At 39.2% G+C, this 19,853-nt stretch overlaps 1 protein-coding gene across 1 annotated transcript in view; it reads left to right on the top strand.

Moving 5' to 3' along the window:
- Positions 1-4,079: 4,079 nt before the first annotated feature.
- Positions 4,080-19,853, top strand: part of CLCA1 (chloride channel accessory 1) — a 33,909-nt gene continuing 18,135 nt past the window's right edge. Inside the window, exons 1-5 of the mRNA XM_006080482.4 lie at positions 4,080-4,256; positions 9,693-9,833; positions 10,002-10,149; positions 12,926-13,031; positions 17,424-17,595. Of these exons, the coding sequence (XP_006080544.3) occupies positions 4,095-4,256; positions 9,693-9,833; positions 10,002-10,149; positions 12,926-13,031; positions 17,424-17,595 (729 nt within the window). The 5' untranslated portion in view covers positions 4,080-4,094. The remainder of the gene's footprint in view (positions 4,257-9,692; positions 9,834-10,001; positions 10,150-12,925; positions 13,032-17,423; positions 17,596-19,853) is intronic.

Genomic DNA, 19,853 nt, shown 5'->3' with positions numbered 1-19,853 from the left:
GCGTCAAGCACTCTCCACTGAACAAGCAGTCAAGGCCCAGCCAGCAGGGAAGGCCAAGCAAAATATAAGCAGGCACCTAAACTGCTCTGTCATGCCAGGCGACACCTGTCACCAGCATCTGCTCCAGCCATAACCTAACAAGGGCAGAGTGACCCAAGGCTCAGACGCCTCAGGAATGAAGGGCTGGGTCACTCCATCAGGCAAACAAATACCACAGAGCAGCCAAAATGCTGGCTAAAAATTAGGGAAACTGCTGATGAAGAAAGGAGATAATACATATCTGTATTGGTCTTGAGACCAGCTGTAGCAGCAGGCATCACAACTTATTTCAACAGCTCTCTTGCTTTGGGTATTTTAGGAGATTGCCCATGACCAGCACTTCAGAGGAGATTCTATGAATGACTGGTCTTGAACCTTCTCTCAGTGAAAATGTGAACTAGCTCATGCCTCTACCCCCAATTCCAGCCTTACCTTGTAATAATGGAGCTAGATATGATGAAAGGACATGAGTGGGTCTGAGCAGTTCAAGAAGTAAATTGATTGGACTCACCTTATTGAACCTCTTTAGGTTTGTTTGGCCCCAGCTGACCCAATGGGCACCTCAATCACTCCTTGTAGGCCCAAGTGGATCTACTGCCAGAGGTCAATCAGGCACCACTTGGAATCTTTGCCTGTTTATATACCATGAGGTATAGCAATTTTCTTTCTTTTTTTTTTTTTGCAATCAGCTGCTGAAGGTTTGGGTGACACAAGAAATTTCAGGGGAAGTGATCACATGTAGTTGAGAAGGATCCAAACAAACATTTTCCCTTCCTCCGATTGCCCATTAGGAGCCATCCCAGATGGCAGGGCAGCTCAATCTGCAGGGTGGCCTGCTGATCTCTATGACACCACAGTGGTGTAATAAGCACTTGTATTGCCTCCCAGGCTTCCTTGGATTATTTCCCCTTTCTCTCACTCCCACTGTTCTGGAATTAGGCTTGCAAATCACTAGTACATAAGCTTGCCTAGGCTCTCTTTTCTAGGGAACCCAGGGGAAGACATGTATAATGTGTGTGTGTGGGGGGGTGTCTGACATATTTTAAAATATAAAACTTTTAATGATGTATGCATATTAAATGCATATATTTAGTCAATCAGTTCAATTCAGTTCAGTTGCTCAGTCGTCTCTGACTCTGTGTGACCCCATAGACGGCAGCCCAACAGGCTCCCCCATCCCTGGGATTCTCCAGGCAAGAACACTGGAGTGGGTTGCCATTTCCTTCTCCAATGCATGAAAGTGAAAAGTGAAAGTGAAGTCGCTTGGTCGTGTCCAACTCTTCACAACCCCATGGATGGCAGCCTACCAGGCTCCTCCACCCATGTGATTTTCCAGGCAAGAGTACTGGAGTGGGGTGCCATTGCCTTCTCTGCCAGGCCTCCCTATCCATCACCAACTCCTAGAGTTCACTCAGATTAGTCAATCAGATCAGATCAGATCAGTTGCTCAGTTGTGTCCGACTCTTTGTGACCCCATGAATCGCAGCACGCCAGGCCTCCCTGTCCATCACCAACTCCCAGAGTTCACTCAGACTCACGTCCATCGAGTCAGTGATACCATCCAGCCATCTCATCCTCTGTCGTCCCCTTCTCCTCTTGCCCCCAATCCCTTCCAGCATCAGAGTCTTTTTCAATGAGTCAACTCTTCGAATGAGGTGGCCAAAGTACTAGAGTTTCAGCTTTAGCATCATTCCTTCCAAAGAAATCCCAGGGCTGATCTCCTTCAGAATGGACTGGTTGGATCTCCTTGCAGTCCAAGGGACTCTCAAGAGTTTCTCCAACACCACAGTTCAAAAGCATCAATTCTTCAGCGCTCAGCCTTCTTCACAGTCCAACTCTCACATCCATACCTGACCACAGGAAAAACCATAGCCTTGACTAGACAAACCTTTGTTGGCAAAGTAATGTCTCTGCTTTTGAATATGCTATCTAGGTTGGTCATAACTTTCTTTCCAAGGAGTAAGTGTCTTTTAATTTCATGGCTGCAGTCACCATCTGCAGTGATTTGGGGGCCCAAAAAAATAAAGTCTGACACTGTTTCCACTGTTTCCCCATCTATTTCCCATGCAGTGATGGGACCAGATGCCATGATCTTTGTTTCCTGAATGTTGGGCTTTAAGCCAACTTTTTCACTCTCCACTTTCACACTCATCAAGAGGCTTTTTAGGTCCTCTTCACTTTCTGCCATACGGGTGGTGTCATCTGCATATCTGAGGTTACTGATATTTCTCCCGGCAATCTTGATTCCAGCTTGTGCTTCTTCCAGCCCAGCATTTCTCATGATGTACTCTGCATATAAGTTAAATAAGCAGGGTGACAATATACAGCCTTGACGTACTCCTTTTCCTATTTGGAACCAGTCTGTTGTTCCATGTCCAGTTCTAACTGTTGCTTCCCGATCTACATACAGGTTTCTGAAGAGGCAGGTCAGGTGGTCTGGTATTCCCATCTCTTTCAGAATTTTCCACAGTTTATTGTGATCCACACAGTCAAAGGCTTTGGCATAGTCAAGAAAGCAGAAATAGATGTTTTTCTGGAACTCTCTTGCTTTTTCCGTGATCCAGCAGCTGTTGGCAATTTGATCTCTGGTTCCTCTGCCTTTTCTAAAACCAGCTTGAACATCTGGAAGTTCACGGTTCACATTTTGCTGAAGCCTGGCTTGGAGAATTTTGAGCATTACTTTACTAGCGTGTGAGATGAGTGCAATTGTGCGGTAGTTTGAGCATTCTTTGGCATTGCCTTTCTTTGGGCAATAGGCACTGCATTTTTATGTAAAAGCATACTTAGATTATCTGGACAACTACTTTATAATCGGGTACTTCCACTCTATTCCAATGCCTCACTTTTGATTAATTACAGATTATATACTTAAGCAATAAGTACTAATTATTGGGGCTTCTTTTGTGGCTCAGCTGGTAAAGAATCTGACTACAACACGGAGACCTGGGTTCAATCCCTGGGTTGGGAAGATCCCCTGAAGAAGGGAAAGGCTTTAGTGTTCTGGCCTGGAGAATTCCATGGACAGTCCATGGGTCGCAAAGTGTTAGACATGACCGAACGACTTTCACACACTAATTATTAGCAACAAGTACTAATTTAATTTTTATGAGTGAATGTCAAAGAAAAAGACAGACAAGATGAAACTGATGCTTACCACTATGCAAAGATCAAATGTTATTATAGGAAGGGATATTTCAAGTAATTTGAATACAGGAAAGTGGTGGACCAATATGAGTTTTCATCTGAGACTTGGCAAATTTAAAAGAATCTATATGGTAGCTGGCAATAATCTAAATGCCTCTCACCTAAGAGACATTTAATTTCAGTAAAATAATTTAATGCTAATTTGAATTTTATTGGACAATAGAAGCTATGGAATAATGAAATAGAGGTCTGATAAGGAAATGAGGGAGTTTGCCTTGCACAGTCAGATATAAATTTCCTCTTTTCTAATGTTGCTTGCTAATGCTTTTGGTACAAGTAGATTGTCTAAGAGAGTAATAAAAGGTGCTGAGGTTATGTAAAGATCAAAGAGGATAAAAATAAAGACCATTATGAGGGATAACTAGAAATATGGTTTACACTTAATGAATGCTTATCAAATACACAGAACAATCAGGCTTCCACTGGGCAGGCAGGGGTTAGAGGGTGGTGTTGGGTGGGTCGATGTCCCTGACTGGGCAAACATTTGTAAGAAGTAAACATCTTTCAGTGGTAAAGCTGCTTGTCAGCTGTGAGTCCTTCCAGGGAACCGGATGTGGCTCCCCACCCTCTGTCCCAGCAACTGGCAAAGGTGAAGGCAAGGCTAACATTTCTCTCAAAATAAAATATTAAAAAGTACACAGAATTTGAGACCAAGATATAGTTATCATTCATCATAGTGAAGACAAATCCAATAGTGAAACAATTTGGGGTCAAGAGGTTAAAGTCCTACAATAAACCACCGCTGATAAATTGGAAAAATGTGTCTATATATTCATATATATAGGGGTAAGGAAAGATGCTTCCATAACCAGCATTTTCCAAAGAGAGAACTCAAAGGGCGATGTACAGCAATGGGGTCATTTAAGAATTCTGTTTTCATCTTGGTCCTTTACCTTCTGGAAGGGGCCCTGAGTGATTCCCTCATTCAGCTGAATAATAATGGCTATGAAGGCATTGTCATTGCAATTGACCCTAATGTACCAGAAGATGAAACACTCATCCAACATATAAAGGTAAGTCTGAAATGGTAACTATTCATGCTGTTTTGAAAAATTAAGCATAATATATTGATAGAGCAAACATGAGTTCTCTAATTCCAGCTGCGTGACACTGGAAAGTTTTTTTTTTCATATCTGTGCTTGCATTTCTTGAGCTGTAAAATGGAAATAATAACACAACCATTATGATTCTTCCGAGGGATGAGATAATACATGCAATGCATATAATTCAGAGCTTGATATACTGTTGGCACTTATTAAATGATATCTCTACTTCTTGGTTGTAGATGACTTTATTGAAAATTATTTAGTTCTACACCAAGGCAGAGCCAACTATATTTGGCAGATATTATGAAATGTGCAGAGGGTAATTCTTTTGTCTGATTTTACCATTTGCACCTATCAGAGTCTCCTTTTATTCTCCTGATTAAACCCTCCCTTCCCTGTGATTCTAATATAGGAGTCCAAGATGCAAATCTTAATATCTGATTTAAGAATAAACCTTACCCTTCCAATGGGAGGAAACCCTGCATTTTACTAGGCCCAATGCAAGGCGTCTTCTCAGGGGTGCTGAGCAATCTTATTTCACTTGTTACTTCTTCTGTAGGGGAAGGAAAAATTAGGGAAGAGGACTCTTCCTGTCCACATAGAGGCATCTAATTGCTGTAAAATGGAGAGATTAGAGAGGTTTTGTATAACAGCAAACAGCAAAGAATAAGAAGGAAATGCCTTATAAAAGCCAATCCTGGAAAGTGACTGTAGCTCACCCAGAGGTAGTACTGTATAATGGGCAAAAGTACTGGTCTACAAAATGGGGAAAATAATAAATATCTTCCTCACAGGACTTTGTGAGGATTATCAATGCACACATATAAGGGAAGTTGAATGAGGGTATATGGGAACTTTACACATTTTATGCATGTCTCATCTGTAAGTCTAAAATTTTCTCAAAAACTTAAAAGACCTTTAAAAATGTATGCAGAATGCCTGGTACATATTAAGAGCTCAACAAATGGTAGGCAATTCATCAGTCCCCAGGCCTCCTTTTAATCTTAGATGGAAAGGGCTCATCATTTCTCACCAAGCCAAAAGCACTGAGACTTGTTTCTGGGAAAAGTTCCTCTGTGTAAACTCAGAAGTTAATAGTACAAGGGCCCCAAGGGTTGCCTCAAAAGGTTCCTTGCTCTGAACAGTTGCAAAGCCAGAAAGAGGAGTTAGGGGAGAGAACCATCTCAACCACCAGAGGAGTTTGGGGCTAGAGAAGTGCAATGGTCGAAGAGGAGGGGAAGTTCACCCTTTCAAACCAGAAGACCATCAGGTATTATTGCTATCAGTGAAAGAGAAATTCCTGTCTTTTGAAATCTCTAAACAATCAGAAACATTAGGTGAGTCTTTGATTACCTCTAGTAAGAAGATCAAACCAGTCAATCTTAAGGGAAATCAACCCTGAATACTTGCTGGAAGAACTGATGCTAAAGCTGAAGCTCCAGGGTTTTGTTCATCTGATGTGAACTGCCGACTCATTGGAAAAAGCCCCTGATGGTGGGAAAGATTGAGGGCAGAAGGAGAAGAGGGTGTCAGAGGAGGAGATGGCTGGATGCCATCATGTCCGATGTGATGGACATGAACTTGGGCAAACTTTGAGAGATAGTGAGGGACAGTGAGGCATGGCGTGCTGCAGTCCATGGGGTCGCAAAGAGTCAGATATGACTGGTCGACTGAACAACAAACTTAGAAATAGCATTAGCAAAAATGAAGCAGCCACTGGAGCAACAGACAAGGAAAGTTGGGAGAAAAATGTGACCACCATGTTTCTGCCTCTGGCTGGACAGTGAGCAGGCCTCAGGAACAAGTGAAAAGGAGCCACAAATGCCTTTCTAATGACAATGGTAATTTGTATTTATACGGTGCTTTGGCCATCTGATGAGAACTGACTCATTCGAAAAGACCCTGATGCTGGGAAAGATTGAAGGCTAGAGGAGAAGGGGATGACAGAGGATGAGATGGTTGAATGGCATCACCAATTCAATGGGCATGAGTTTGAGTAAACTCCGGGAGTTGGTGATGGACAGGGAAGCCTGGTGTGTTGCAGTCCATGGGGTTGCAAAGAGTCAGACGCGACTGAGCAACTGAACTGAACTGAGAGAAAAAGCAAAAGGACATTCACCTCACTCTCTTTGGGGCTTCCTCCTGAGAAATATACTCCTCACTACTATTATTCAGTTGGTTTTCTGGTATGAGTCCTAAACGAGTTGGGTATGAGAGAAGTTGGTTTCCACAGTTACCTTGTCACAGGAATACTTTTAAGGACAATAGTGTGCTCAAGCGTCCCTGAGCAGTTAATAAAAATGAGCCCCTGTTTGATGTTTCAGATCTGCGGTCAAGGGACCTCATTGTGGGCTTTGCCACCTTCCTGATCATCCCTCAGTTCTCTGCTTTTTGGGGAGACTCTCCCCTTGGTGTCCTTGTGTGAGCAGAACCCTCTAAGTCAGTTCTTAAATACCTGCTTCAGCAGGGCCGTCCGAAAGGTACTGCACTTACAATACCAGCAGGTGGCGCTGCAGCAGTTCCCCCCACTCGTCTGTGCTGCGGAAGCCGTGCGAGCACACTTCATAAGGTGAAGGGATGAGAGTCAAGAAGCTCTCTCCCCCTCGCGCCCCCTTAACACACGCACAGTGGGAGTAGTTGGGGGTCTCCTCAACGCATGGAAGCCCAAGCACCTCCTGTCTTGGCACTCCTGGACAGTTTGCCCCTCATCGTAACCTCTTCATTCACGCATCTGTTCGTTAATCCAATGAACATTTACAGAGCATTCACATTGTCAGGTACCAGGAATTCAGTTGTCAACAGGAGATTATCCCTGTTCTTAAGGAATTACCAGTGCATCATATAAATTTCCGGAGAAGGCAATGGCAACCTACTCCAGTACTCTTGCCTGGAAAATCCCATGGATGGAGGAGCCTGGAAGGCTGCAGTCCATGGGGTCGCTAAGAGTCAGACAAGACTGAGCGACTTCACTTTCACTTTTCCTTCCATGCATTGGAGAAGGAAATGGCAACCCACTCCAGTGTTCTTGCCTGGAGAATCCCAGGGACAGGGGAGCCTGGTGGGCTGCTGTCTATGGGGTCACACAGAGTCGGACAAGACTGAAACGACTTAGCAGCAGCAGCATATAAATTTCATCCTCAACGTTCTTCAAACCTCAAAAGCTCAACTGTTTATTTGGATATGAGGTCACTTTCTCAAAATATGAAACAGATGTCAAAGATTCCTTATTAATGTTTCTGATAAAACACAGAAGACAAGAAATTTCATGCTGCTTAGTTGTCTTCCTAGGAGACACTGAAAATTTACATTTTACAAGTTAAATTGTAATATAATATTCCAACATAGGAAGTTTTATACCTATTTTTCAACTTTTTAGTGATACTGACTCAATACTTTTATTTAAAAAGTGATACAGTATTAAATTTACCTAGTAGTTGTTCAAAATCTGGCTTTTTTGAGAGCTTTTTTAAAAACTAGCAAGGCAACTATTATAATTACCATTTGAAAAGACAGAAACTGAGGCTCAGAGATAAATTCCCCAAGTTTATCCCCAAGAAGTAGCAGAACAGTATTTACTCCTGCATCAATACACAAGTACTATTTTCGCATATAGTGATGAACTGTCTCTGCTTCTAAGGCCACCCCGTAGGATTAGATGTCTAGGCATCAATGTCTCATCTCTCTGGTCTGTTCCAGTAAGGACTTTCCTCCAGCAGTGATCCCTTTTTTTTTCCCTCTTGCATTATAAGCTTTGTTTTTTTTTCCCCACTAGCACATACATATGTTATAATAGTTCCCATTCAAAACAAAACAAACCTCCCTTGCCCAAAATCTTCCTTCAACTACTGCTTCATTTCTTGATTTCCTTTTAATTTGTAGAAACATTTCTTGACCTGCTGTTTTCATTGCCTCTGCTTCACCACCTCCCACCCTATTGAATTCACTCATATAGAGCTGTCATCTCAGGTTGCCAAATTCGTTGCTCAGTTCTTAGTCCTCATCTTCCTTGATTGCTCAGCAGCATTTAACTCTGATGGCCAATCTCTCCTTCTTGAAGTGCTCTCCCATGCCTTCCGATCTCCTTCCCCCTGCACCGGCTGCTCCTTCTGAGTCTCCTTTGCTGGCTCTTCCTCTTCCCACTTCTGAATGCTAAGGCCCCTGGAGCTCAGTCTTCTATCTCTTCCCTCTGTCTACACTCATATTTGCATTTTTCAGTGATTTTCAGCCCTAATAGTCCCAATTTCCCTTTCTATAATAAACATCTTGTAGTATCCCTTCTACTGTCTTGTCATGGTGCATTTCAGGGAAACTTTCAGGGAAACAGGCATTTATAACTGAACACTACAGCTCTTTTGCTTTAGAGAAATAAAGTTAGGCATAATTTGAAAAGAGATTATATACTTATGCCACTTTGTTGTATCTAATACTTAGTTTTATACTAAAAACCAACACTATCATAACATTTGGGCTCCCCTGGTAGCTCAGTGGTAAAGAATCTGCCTGTCAATGTAGGAGACTAGGATTTGATCCCTGGGTTGGGAAGATCCCCTGGAGAAGGAAATAGCAACCCACTCCAGTATTCTCGCCTGGAGAATAACATGGACAGAGGAGCCTGACCTTGCTTAAGTCCATAGGGTCAAAAAGAGTCAGATATGACTTAGCAACTAAACAACAACAACAAAATTATTACAGGAGGTGTTGAAGTTGTATTTATTTTAATTTGAGTTTCTTTTCACTACTACTTGGTGTGAGATGTTGAGACTAATACTCTCTAATTCTCAGTTTCTCCTTTAAAGTTTTGTTGATCTTTAAAGGATCGATGAAATGAAACTAAGAGCTAATATTTGATAAGCATTTGTGCTAAGTAAACATAGCTACAAATACTTTCTTGACTTCATTTGATCCTCACAACAACCTTATTGGCTGCTCTCTGTAATATTTTCCATCTTATAAATGGGGAAACTGAGGCTCAGGAGCGGTCAAGGACATTTCTTTTTTTTTTTTTGGCCACACCACGTGGCTTGTGGGATCCTAGTTCCCCAACCAGGGATAGGACCCTGTCCCCAGCAGTGAAAGTGCCGACTCCTAACCTTTGGATCAATCACCAGAGAATTCTCTCAAGGAAATTTCTGATGTCCCACCATAAGTGGCGAGCCAGGATTAGTGCCTGCTTCTGAAGTCTTCATTGTCAACCATTACACTGTGACACAGAGCATGCAATAAAAATCTCAAAAAAGGCTAGCTACTATTATTAACAAAATAATCTCCTTTTCTTAGCTTGATAAGTAGCCAGTTTCTGGAAATGTGAAATAGAAATATAAATTGGAATAACTGGTAATTTCATCTTTTTTTTCTGTCATTAAGCATGCTTCTTTATATTTATTCCCCACCCCCCACCCCCAGGATATGGTGACTGATGCATCTCCATATCTGTTTGAGGCTACAGAAAAAAGATTCTATTTCAAAAATGTTGCCATTTTGATTCCTGAAAATTGGAAAACAAAACCTGAATATGTGAAACCCAAACTTGAGACCTACAAAAATGTAAGAACATTCATTTCTTTTTTCAAATTTAGTTTTATTTTGTGACTTAGATTCTTTTATCAAAATATTCTAGAATCAAATAAAATTGTTTCAATATAGTCTGCTGTGAATAAGGTCAATTCATTAGCTGAAATTTTGTAATGATGAAAAATTTTTCTTAAATTTCAGGCTGATGTTCTGGTTGCTGAACCTAATCCAACAGGTAACGATGGACCTTATACTGAGCAGATGGGAGGCTGTGGAGAAAAGGGTGATAGAATTTATCTCACTCCTGACTTCCTAGCTGGAAAAAAGTTGCTTCAATATGGACCACAAGGTATGGGTAGAGATGAAATATTCTGCTATGTAATAATTCAATAATTTTATGTTGCAAATAGATTAACAATAGCATTATCTTTCTGAGTGAGAACATAAAAGCCAAATAGACTATTATAGCCTGTTTTTCTCACATAAAACAGATTCAGAATAGTGCATTTTTCAGTTTTCAGAATTTATTTCCTTCATATCCTGCAAATATATGTGTAAAATTATAATATTTTTAATTTTCAGATACTCAGTTTTTATCAGATAATAACTCTGATTAGATAGTTTAATTAATGTGATGTTAGGTTCCTATGGTTCTGTGGAAAGACACCTGAACAAATTAAATCTCCTGTCTGCAATTCAGGTATGGCCAAAACATATGGCAGACACATAATGTTTTCAGACTTTAATGTGCATTTAGATTATAAATGGATTGTTAAAATGATTCTGATTCAGTAGGTGTGGGGTAGGACTCGAGGATCTGCATTTTAACAAGCTCCCAGGTGATGCTGATACTGCCTGACCTTGGACCACACTTTGAGTACCAGACAGAATAGCCTTGATATTCAGCTCTGACAAATACCTGACTAAAGAAGAAGTCAACATTTCCTTCACAAAATATCGTTTATCATTTTCTTTTTTTTAATTTAATTTTATTTAACTTTACAATATTGTATTGGTTTTGCCATATATCAAAATGAATCTGCCACAGGTATACATGTGTTCCCCATCCTGAACCCTCCTCCCTCCTCCCTCCCCATACCATCCCTCTGGGTCGTCCCAGTGCACCAGCCCCAAGCATCCAGTATCGTGCATCGAACCTGGACTGGCAACTCGTTTCATATATGATATTATACATATTTCAGTGCCATTCTCCCAAGTCATCCCACCCTCTCCCTCTCCCACAGAGTCCAAAAGACTGTTCTATACATCAGTGTCTCTTTTGCTGTCTCGTATACAGGGTTATTGTTACCATCTTTCTAAATTCCATATATATGCATTAGTATACTGTATTGGTGTTTTTATTTTTGGCTTTCATTTTCATATGAACCAAACAGAGCAATCTTTGGATAAAACATTAAAAGAAATCAGCAATGGCGTATATACAATATGTAGTTTTCAAGGATAATCAAGTGTGATTAGTATTAACTAATTAGGTTAACTAACAACTAGGTTTCTTTATTATCTTAAAAATATTAGAACCATTTTAATTTTTTTCGTTTAAATAGGCAAGGCAGAGAAAACAAGCAAACAAAACATGGTGCCTGCATGTCCCACCCCCAAATACACTAGAGCACTTTTACAGACCTCAACAGAGAGGAGTGTCTAACAAACATAACTCTTTGCTCTTCTTTTACAACATCTCCATAACGGGAACAGAAAATCCCCAGTGTATGGCTCAATAAATATGTGTTGAATTGATTTACTTACCAATTGATTGATTTACTTATCAACCTAAGCTGTTCCTTCCCACTCTGGAGCCCACTCCAGTCATCAAGATCACCATATACAATGCCATTCCTTTTTACTCTCTCCTTTTTGTATTCTGACTCCATGACTACTCCCTCACCATCTCCCCTATGTTTAAGAGGCCATCAGTTATTCCCCAGCACCTAAAGCAATCTAAAATCCTTAATGTGAGATATTAGGGCTTTCTTAACCTGCACCTCCTCACTTAATCCTCCAAATTCAGCCTACCTTGGAATTTACATTGCAGAAAAACTGACCAGTACATAAGTCACTAATATTCATCCAAATATAACAAATTTATTAGGACCTTTTAAGTTCTGGACAATATGGGCCAAGACATGACAATGAAGTCATGGTACCTGTTTTCATGGAGACAAGAGTCTATAGTGAGAGACTGGCAAATAAGCAATGGCACTATAACATGACAAATGCCATAATGGAATATAATGAAAGTGAAAAAGGAGGGGTACCTGAACTAGTTTGAAGATGTCAGAGAAGGCTTCTATCTGGATATAAGCTTAATTTTGAAAGAAGAGTAGGAGTTATCTCCCAGTCAGAGATAGGGAGACGGTATTCCAAGCAAAGGAAAAATATGTAAAAAAGATCAGAGATAAGCAAGTCATACTGTGTGACTCTAGAAACTAAAAGGGGTTCAGGAATCCATTGTCAATATGGAGTTTTCAAAGTGGGTGGAGAACAGCAAGAAATATGGCTGCAGAGAGGAACAGGGCCTGAATCATCAGGGACCTTGTACGCATGTTGAGAAGATGGACTTAACCCCGAGCACCAGGGGTAAGTCATTGAAGACTGGAGGCATGGAGCCAGCGGGTGAGTGTCACAGTGGTTCAGGAGTAAATGGCAATGAGACTGGAAGGGTGAGAATAGGTCAAAGCAAAAAGGCAGATGTGGAGTAGGCAGACCTTGAGATCTGTCCACATTTGGGTCATTATGAAGAAGGACCTTCTTGGCTGCCCTACAGGTCAGCCTGTGCTGACCTCCATCATTACACTTGCACCCTAAAGATTTTAGTTATCTAAAATGATGTGTGTCATCTGCTAGACCATGAGATGTGTGAGCACAGGGCACTAGTTCTACCTTTGAATAAATAGCTTCCTGGTACTTACTAAGTGCCTAATTAGCAGTTGACAATCCAAAATAAGTAGTCATATTTATAGAAATGTACAACTGTCATATCAAATTAAATCTTTAACTTAAAAAAGCAAAGCATAATAATTTTCAGAAGAATTACTTGCTCTGAATTTAAGAGGGTAATTTTGCCATTCTTATTGTAATTAGGTGTTTAAAACATTTTTCCACAGGAAGGGCATTTGTCCATGAATGGGCTCATCTACGATGGGGAGTATTTAATGAATATAATAATGACCAGAAATTCTACCTATCCAACAAAAGAAGAAAACCAGTAGTGTATGTATATTTTGATTAATTTTCCCAAACTGTTTTAAATTGCAACCAATTTTATCTTGAATATTTTTAAAATGCCAGTCTTTCATCATATTTTCCTCTTTCATTCTTAGTGTCTTCTCTTTCAGCTTTTCCCATAAAACTACTACTTTTATTCACTTTACAAGTGCCTTAGATGAATTCTCTACTCTGCAACTACAAACCATTTGCCTCTTTGTGTGTGTGTACAACTAGAAGAAACTCACAGGTTCTACATTCAGGATCTCCATCTTCCTGTCTCATAATCAGAGACATAAAGCTTCAGCTCCTTGTAGGTAGAACAGTTATCTGTGTGAACTGTATCAGAATGAATGGACCTGAGAGACACTGGGGGAACTTAGCTGAAAGACAGTCCAAACATTAAAACAAAACAAAATTTCTCCCAATTTGAACAAAACCCTGTATGGTGTCAGTAGAATGCAAACTGAATACTTAGAAAGTACCCTGGCTGCCGTAATTTTACAAGTAAGTTCTTGGACTCAACAGTTTCAGGGAATAAACTGCTTTTGTACAAATATAAAGATAGGGAGCTTCCCAATTCATTTTAGAGAGTTGGCATAATTCAGATACTAAAACCTGACAGATGACATGAAAAAGAATTGTGTAGATACAGCTTTCCAAAAAGATTACAAATAAAAGCATAGTAAATTACACCTGGACTAATATTATACAGAAATAACAAACACACCAAGGCCAAGAAGGATATCTTCCAGATATCAGAAAATGCTATGATAATAGGTAAGTAATTAATATAGTATATCGAGAAAAAAAGAAAATTATTCCAGCAGATTCGGAAGGAATTTGATAAGCTTGCACATTTATACCTCAGTTAAAAACAACAGCCTCTTTTAAAAGACTAGAGCTGGGGCAACACCCCTCTTCACTTTTGCTTCTAGTTCTACTCCCATGATGGCTCTTTAAGGAGATGCACTCAGCTTTGGTTTCTTTACTGTCTTTACTCAGCACAGTTTCCAAAGGAAGCTGAATGGAATTCAGAACTCTGTTTTGGCATTCCCTTTCTTCCATAGGAGCATCACTGCTTTCTGCTTTCCCTTTTCTTTATTACACTCAAATTCTGTCATTTGACATTTCTCTCCTCTTATGTCACTTTAGGTATAAAAAGACACTAAGTACCTCCCGGAGCTGTACACAGTCTACTCGATTCCTTTAGCTTGTTCCCTCCCCACACTATAGAATCCATTCCCCAGTGTCACTCTGTTGATGTGATCATGTTAGGTGAACCTCTCAAATCTCAGCCCACAGATGACATTCATCCCATCTGCCTTTCCCACTTCTTACTATGCTTCCAGATGGAAACTGTATTCTCCTTGAGAAAAAAGCTGATTAGTATATATTCTTTCTAAGGGATATTCTAGAAATATCTATACATCATTTTCATCCTTCCACAGATAACATTTTGCAAAACTGACATAATTACCATGTCCTCTTAACAATAAATTTTGTTTTAACATACAAATAGTATTTATTATTTATCTACCAATTTTTTATTACTTATAAGGCTCAGAAACAACTACAAAGATGACAGTACTACCCATAATAGAAGGCTTCCTTAATATGAAGCAGAACATCAATTGAAAGCCAACTGCCTACATAATATTTAGTAGGGAATCACTAAACATTCCCAGGAATATGATAAGAATGGGAACTACTAGAAATTATCATTTTTAGAAAGTTGTAGCCAATGCAATAATGTGTTGGGAAGGTTAAAATAACAGGGGCTCCTAGAAAGAGAGAGAGAAAATTGTTTCTAGGCAGATGATAATGTGATCCATTTTGAAACCCTGAAGGGAAAAACAGAAATTAAAATTGACAAGGGAAGTCAATAAGGCAACCAGATATATTTGAAGAAAACTCTAAGAAATGTAAAAGTTACATCTGAAGAAAACCACAACACAAAATCCTTCTAAAGAATTTAAAAGAAAATTAAGATTAACAGATATTTTTAATTCATAGAATATGTAAATTCAACCCAAATTAATATATAGGTCTTATGAAACTTTAGTCAAAACATTTCTATTTTTACCTCATTTTAAAGACCCTGAGCTTATCCAGTAGATAGCAGCTGCAAACATTTTTGAAAAATTATAGTAATAAAGGAAAATTTTCTTGTTGAATTTTAAATATACAATAAAGCTACATTAATTAAAACAATGCAAATTAGCAGGCACACAATAATTTACTATTTGATATAGCTAGAATTATAAATCCACAAGGAAAGACAAGATTTCTTTAGATGTCAGGACAATTTTTAACTATTAATAGACTCTCTTTCAACTGGATAGACTTATTCAATATAAAAAAATAAAACCATGATGAAAACGAGAAGTATATTAATAAATATCATATTCCTAAATGGTGAATGTCTTTCTATGCATTCAAGAGTTGGAAAAAGACATAACTAAAAGAATGATAAATTTGACTACATATAAATTTAAAACTTTTTGCATATAAATCAAACATAAACTAAATTAAAAATAAAAAACAGAAAAAGATGTTTGCAAATATTTTAAAAACAGGCCTTTAAAAGCTTAGCATTATAACAGATAATAGAAAACAATAACACCCTAATAGAAAAATAGACACAAGAGAAAATAATCTATATAAAAGAAGAAATAAAAATGGCCAGTAAAAATGTAAAAATGGTCAGACATTAGCAGTCAAAGAGGTGCAGATTTGACAAAGATGACAATCGTTTATTACCTAGTACTGTGCCTGTCGGTGGGATTGTTGCAGGAAGGGGGACCCCTTTCAGGGCCTGAAACTGGGCTCTTGTCTACACTTGGAAATGAGTTGTCTGAGGAGACACATGTGCTGACAAAGCAAGAGATTTTATTGGGAAAGGGCACCTGGGGAGAGCAGTAGGGTAAGGGAACCCAGGAGAACAGCTCTGCCACATGGCTTGCCACATGGCTTGGGTTTTACGGTGATGGGATTAGTTTCCTGGTTGTCTTTAGCCAATCATTCTGACTCAGAGTCCTTCCTGGTGGTGAACGCCTTGTTCAGCCAAGATGGATGCCAGAGAGAAGGATTCTGGGGGGTGGTCGGACCTGTGGTGTCTCCTTTTGACCTTTCCTGAACTCTTCTGATTGGTGGTGGCTTATTAGTAGTGTTCCTTACCAGGACCTCCTGTCATAAAACAACTCATGCAAATGGTTACTATGCTGTCTGGCCAGGGTGGGCAGTTTCAGTCAGTGTGATTCTCCTAACAGGATGAGTGTTCTCATAGATGGTTATCAGAGAAATAAACTAGAATAACCCTGGAAAGCAATTTGATGACACATATCAAATCTCTAGAAATCTTTCCTATTTCCTGATCTACTAATCTTACTTTTAACAATCCATTTTAAAGGAAATATTAGAATGAGCTCTATCAACAGGCTTTAAAATGTTCAAATTTCTGAATCTGACCATTTATTCTGGATGTCAGTCATAGCAAGCTTGGAAATAGAGTCAAAATGTGATGCACCAATTTCATTTATTCACAGAAGTTTTATTTTTAGCACCGAAAAATTCATGGAGGAAAAAAATTAAGTAAATTAGGCTAAATTCATGATGTAATTTCAAAATGTGAAGTTATTAAAATCACATTTTGAAAGAATATTATGAATTATAATAATACATTACAATTTAAATGTACTAAAATAAGTTTTATAAGATCAGGCAGTAAAGCTATACATAGAATGTTATGCTGATACATAGAGAAGGAAATGCTTTAGTACATTAACAATAGTTTATCTGAGAGTGGGATATGATTTTTTTCTTCTCTTCTTTATACTCGTCCTATTTTCCAAATTTCCTATATTCATATATTTTTTATATACTCAAAAAATAAGATGTGGGGAAAAGTACTCCATTCACAATAGTGACAAACTCATAAGCATATAAATAAAAATCTAAAATATCTATATAAACACACAAGAACTATGCAAAAACTGTATGACATAAACTAGCTGGATCAAAACAAACAAACAAAGAAAAAATTGTCAGCAAAACTTTCTAGAGAAACCTCTCTTGATTTTCCAGGAATGAGAGGACCAGATTAGGAAGTGCCTTAGGACTTTGATTCTTATTAATTCTTAACAGTGGCTGTAAGACAGCCTTAGCTTTTCTGCTGCATAGAAACACGTTCTGATATCATTTTGGGAATCCCTCAGATACTTTCTGGTAAACAAAATTACTCTGATGAGAATTTGATAATTTTAATATTTAAGGTGATCATTTATTTCTTAAATTATAAAGGGAAATTGTAAACAATGCTGTCTGTAGAAACTGACCAGAGTCCAACACTTTGAAATTATCATTTCACTTAAAAATCTAACCTGAATATATCTGCAGATGTTCAGAAGGTTTTACTGGTGATACTGTAATACAGAAGTGTCAAGGAGGAAGCTGTGTCACTCAACCATGCAAACTTGACAGAAAAACAGGACTGTATGAAGAAGGATGTGAATTCATACCTCATAAGGGGGAGAAGGCTTCCATAATGTATTCACAAAGTATTGATACTGTAAGTGTCATGTCCTTTTTCTTCTTTTTTTCTTGACATGAATGTAGTGAGGTTTTTATCCCAGATGATGCAAGATAGGGTGAAATGTTAGGAAGTCAAGTATCAGTATCAGTTCAGTTGCTCAGTCATGTCCGACTCTTTGCAACCCCATTAACTGCAGCACGCCAGGCCTCCCTGTTAATCATCAACTCCTAGAGTTTACCCAAATTCATGTCCATTGAGTCAGTGATGCCATCCAACCATCTCGTCCTCTGTCGTCCCCTTATTCTCCTGCCTTCAATCTTTCCCAGCATCAGGGTCTTTTCAAATGAGTGAGCTCTTCACATGAAGTGGCCAAAATACTGGAGTTTCAGCTTCAACATCAGTCCTTCCAATGAACACCAGGACTGATTTCCCTTAGGATGGACTGGTTGGATCTCCTTGCAGTCCAAGGGACTCTCAAGAGTCTTCTCCAACACCACAGTTCAAAAGCATCAATTCTTCAGCACTCAGCGTTCTTCACAGTCCAACTCTCACATCCATACATGACTACTGGATAAACCATAGCCTGACTAGATGGACATTTGTTGACAAAGTAATGTCTCTGCTTTTTAATATGATGTCTAGGTTGGTCATAACTTTCCTTCCAAGGAGTATGCATCTTTTAATTTCATGGCTGCAATCACCATCTGCAGTGATTTTGGAGGCCAAAAAAATAAAGTCAGCCACTGTTTCCCCATCTATTTGCCATGAAGTGATGGGACCGGATGCCATGATCTTAGTTTTCTGAATGTTGAGCTTTAAGCCAACATTCTCACTCTCCTCTTTCATCAAGAGGCTTTTTAGTTCCTCTTCACTTTCTGCCATAAGGGTGGTGTCATCTGCGTATCTGAGGTAATTGATATTTCTCCCGGAAATCTTGATTCCAGCTTGTGTTTCTTCCAGCCCAGCGTTTCTCATGAGGTACTCTGCATATAAGTTAAATAAACAGGGTGACAATATACAGCCTTGACGTACTCCTTTTCCTATTTGGAACCAGTCTGTTGTTCCATGTCCAGTTCTAACTGTTGTTTCATGAGCTGCATACAGGTTTCTCAAGAGGCAGGTCAGGTGGTCTGGTATTCCCATCTCTTTCAGAATTTTCCACAGTTCATTGCGATCCACACAGTCAAAGGCTTTGGCATAGTCAATAAAGCAGAAATAGATGCTTTTCTGGAACTCTCTTGCTTTTTCCATGATCCAGCAGATGTTGGCAATTTGATCTCTGGTTCCTCTGCCTTTTCTAAAACCAGTTTGAACATCTGGAAGTTCACAGTTCACGTATTGCCTGGCTTGGAGAATTTTGAGCATTACTTTACTAGCGTGTGAGATGAGTGCAATTGTGGGATAGTTTGAGCATTCTTTGGCATTGCCTTTCTTTGGGATTGGAATGAAACTGACCTTTTCTAGTCCTGTGGCCACTGCTGAGTTTTCCAAATTTGCTGACATATTGAGTGAAGCACTTTCACAGCATCATCTTTTGGGATTTTAAATAGTTAAACAAGAATTCCATCAACTCCACTAGCTTTGTTCATAGTGTTGCTTTCTAAGGCCCACTTGACTTCACATTCCAGGATGTCTGGCTCTAGGTGAGGGATCACACCTTCGTGATTACCTGGGTCATGAAGATCTTTTTTGTATAGTTCTGTGTATTCTTGCTACCTCTTCTTAATATCTTCTGTTTCTGTTAGGTTCATACCATTTCTGTCCTTTATCGAGCCCATCTTTGCATGAAATGTTCCCTTGGTATCTCTGATTTTCTTGAAGACATCTCTAGTCTTTCCCATTCTGTTGTTCTCTTTCTTTCTTTGCATTGATCGCTGAGGAAGGCTTTCTTATCTCTCTTTGCTATTTTTTGGAACTCTGCATTCAAATGGGTATATCTTTCCTTTTCTCCTTTGCTTTTCGCTTCTCTTCTTTTCACAGCTATCTGTAAGGCCTCCTCAGACAGCCGTTTTGCCTTTTTTCATGTCTTTTTCTTGGGGATGGTCTTGATCCCTGCCTCCTGTACAATGTCACAAACCTCCATCCATAGTTCATCGGCACTCTGTCTATCAGATCTAGTCCCTTATATCTATTTCAAGTCAAGTCAAGTCAAGTCAAGAGTGAGCAGCTTTTCTCTATTGGACAAGACAGGAGAACATAATCAGGAATAAAGTCCTATCTTCCCCAGACCCCCCTTGCTTAGTTTTTTTGTTTGTTTGTTTAGTTGTTGTTTTTTTTTGTTTTGTTGTTGTTGT

Source organism: Bubalus bubalis, chromosome 6 (assembly GCF_019923935.1).
Source record: "Bubalus bubalis isolate 160015118507 breed Murrah chromosome 6, NDDB_SH_1, whole genome shotgun sequence".
In the NCBI taxonomy this organism is placed as follows: domain Eukaryota; kingdom Metazoa; phylum Chordata; class Mammalia; order Artiodactyla; family Bovidae; genus Bubalus; species Bubalus bubalis.
This window is presented reverse-complemented; position numbering and strand designations above follow the sequence as displayed.